General features: G+C 40.2%; 1 protein-coding gene across 1 annotated transcript in view; it reads left to right on the plus strand.

The window, feature by feature from the left end:
• The window catches only part of LOC115273444 (putative adhesion G protein-coupled receptor E4P), a 39,966-nt gene that overhangs the window by 18,356 nt on the left and 18,713 nt on the right, over nucleotides 1-2,897 (plus strand). Inside the window, exon 4 of the mRNA XM_029916487.1 lies at nucleotides 1-77. Coding sequence (XP_029772347.1) covers nucleotides 1-77 — 77 coding nt within the window. The remainder of the gene's footprint in view (nucleotides 78-2,897) is intronic.

The raw sequence follows: 2,897 nt of genomic DNA on the forward strand, positions 1-2,897 counted from the left end.
TACCCAGTGTGCCTGTAAGGATGGATTTCAGTCCACGTCTGGGAAGAAGTACACTGAGCCTCATGAGACGTGCGAAGGTAAAGGTGAAATGCACATCATCCTGGAATCCCAGAACGGGGCAGGGCCATGTGTTACATGGGTGTGCCAGTGAGGTAAAGATGAAGTCGTACTACAAGATAGAAGTGTCTGGGCTGTCTCGGTGCCCTTAGAGAAGTCCCTACCCTGTGTGTCCCCCTCACTCGCTCTGAGGCTGGCTTGATGCTTTTCTTTAAAGGAAGGTAGAGTTCCCAGGACCCTCGAGTTTCAAGCACTGGTTTTTGTTAGTCAGAATTCACAGGGGTGGGGACCACATCTGTTTTGTTCATCGCTGTGTGCCAAGGACAGAGAATAATGTCACCTAACAGACCCAATAAAATTTGTCCAAGAGAACAAATGAATAACTTTCCCTCTTGGCACTTAATATCTTCCATGATGTGGCCCCAACTTAGTATTTCACTACTTCCTTCTGTTCCAGCCGAAAAAAATCTTTTCTCATTTCCACAAACTCTAATGGTTTATGTGAGTACCCCAAAGTGAAAAACCACTCCTGAATATCTGACTGGTGGAGCTGGATAACTTGGTGACGTTGTGTAAATTCAGAAGGCAAAACGGACCATGGTAGACTACTTAAGATTTATTTTATTGTGTGGGGCGCCTGGGTGGCTCAGTCGGTTACGTGTCTGACTTTGGCTCAGGTCATGATTTCACAGTCCGTGGGTTCGAGCTCCGTGTCGGGCTCTGTGCTGACAGCTAGCTCAGAGCCTGGAGCCTGCTTCAGATTCTGTATCTCCCTCTCTCTCTGACCCTTCCTTGCTCCCACTGTCTCTCTCTGTCTCTCATAAATAAATAAATAAAAATTTAGAAAAAAGATTTATTCTATTGTAGCAAAAGATACGTAATGTAAAATGTACTGTTTTAACCATTTTAGATGTATCTTTCAATGGTATTAAATACATGCATATTGTTGTGTAGCCATCCCCACCGTTCATCTCTAGAAACTTCCATCTTCCCAAACTAAGATTCTGTTCCCATAAAACCTGACTCTCCACCCATGGGTCCCACCATCTACTCTGTCTCTGTGGATAGGACTCCTCTAGGGACCTCCTATGAGTGAAATCAGACAATATTAGATTTATTTATTTATTTATTTAAATTGTTCTTTTTACCTGGTGTAAGATATACACAACAAAATTTATCATTGTAACTATCTTTTTAACTTGTGAAGCTGTTTTCATTTTGTGTGTGTGTGTTTTTCTTTATTTCAAAATTTTTATATAAATTCCAGTTAGTTGACATATAGGAGAATATTAGTTTTAGGGATAGGATTTAGTGATTGATCACTTGCATACAAAACCCAGTGTTCATCCCAACAAGTGCCCTCCTTAATCCCCATCTCCCATTTAGCCCATCCCCCCCCCAACCCACCTCTTTCCAACAACACTCAGTTTGTTCTGTATCATTAAGAGTCAGTTTTATGGTTTGCATCTTCTTTTCCTCCCTATGTTCATCTGTTTTGTTAAATTCCACATATGACTGAAATCAAATGGTATTTGTCTTTCTCTGACATACTTCGCTTAGCAATATATGTGTGTGTGTGTGTGTGTATAGATAGATAGATAGATAGATAGATAGATAGATAGATAGATAGATCGATAGATAGATCGATCTTACATCTTCTTTATCCATTCATTTTGGCCCTTTCCCTAGCTTGGCTGTTGTAGATAATGCTGTTGTAAATATCAGGATGCATGTGCCCCTTTGAATCAGCACTTTTGTATCCTTTGGGTAAATAATAGTGTAATTGCTGGTTCATAGGGTAGTTCTACTTTAAACTTTTTGAGGAACCTCCATCCTCTTTTCTAGACTGGCTGTACCAGTTTGCATTCCCACCAACAGTGCAAGAGTGTTCCCCTTTCTCTGCATCCTTGCCAACATTTCTTGTTACCTGCATTGTTAATTTTAGCCATTCTGATATGTGTGAGTCGCTGTAACTATTCTTAAGTGTACAGTTCACTGGAAATAAGTATATTCACAATGTTGTGCAACCATCCCTACCCTCCACCTCCAGGATGTTTTTTATCTTGCAAAACTGAAACTCTGTCCCCACCAAACATTAACATCCCACTCTGCCACCCCAGGCCCCCATGATAATACTTTCTATCTATTAATTTGACTCCTTTAGGGACCTCCCCTAAGTAGAGTCACACAACATTGGATGTGTCTATTAAAACTTTTTAAAACAGCTCAGAGAATTCTGTATTACCCTTCTTCCAATTCCCCTAAAGTTAGCCAACAATATGACCGTACTACAATGATGAAAACCAGGGAATTAATATTTGTAAAATGATGTTAAACCACAGACTTTTTTAATCTAGTTTTACAATTTTTCTCCCACTGTCCATTTTAATGCTTTAAGAACCATTTCAGGATTCTGTTTAATTGCCATGCTCCTGAGTCACCAATCTGTGATAGATATTTAGCCTTCTCTCATCTCCCATGACTTTGACTTTGGAAGGACACCAGAGATGCCCTTTTTCACGTGCTTTATTTTTCACTTAACAGTATATCCTAGAAATTACTCCAATTCATGTAGAGATATTCCTACTCTTTTACGTAGCTGTGAGGGTGAACCATAGTTTATTCAACCCTCTTCTATGTGTGAGGGTATTTTAGTTGACTACTTAGCCTCGTTCCAATATTTGTGGGAGATGTGTCTTCAGGGTAGAGTCCTGGAGGTGAGGTGGCTTAGTTAAGACCTAAATCCATATGTAGCTTGATTAGCTACTCCAAATTTAATTCCAGGAAAGTTGTACTGATAGGTATTCCCACCAGCAATGTGTGAAAGCTCCTGTCTCCCC

Source organism: Suricata suricatta, chromosome 12 (genome assembly GCF_006229205.1).
Source record: "Suricata suricatta isolate VVHF042 chromosome 12, meerkat_22Aug2017_6uvM2_HiC, whole genome shotgun sequence".
Lineage (NCBI taxonomy): Eukaryota > Metazoa > Chordata > Mammalia > Carnivora > Herpestidae > Suricata > Suricata suricatta.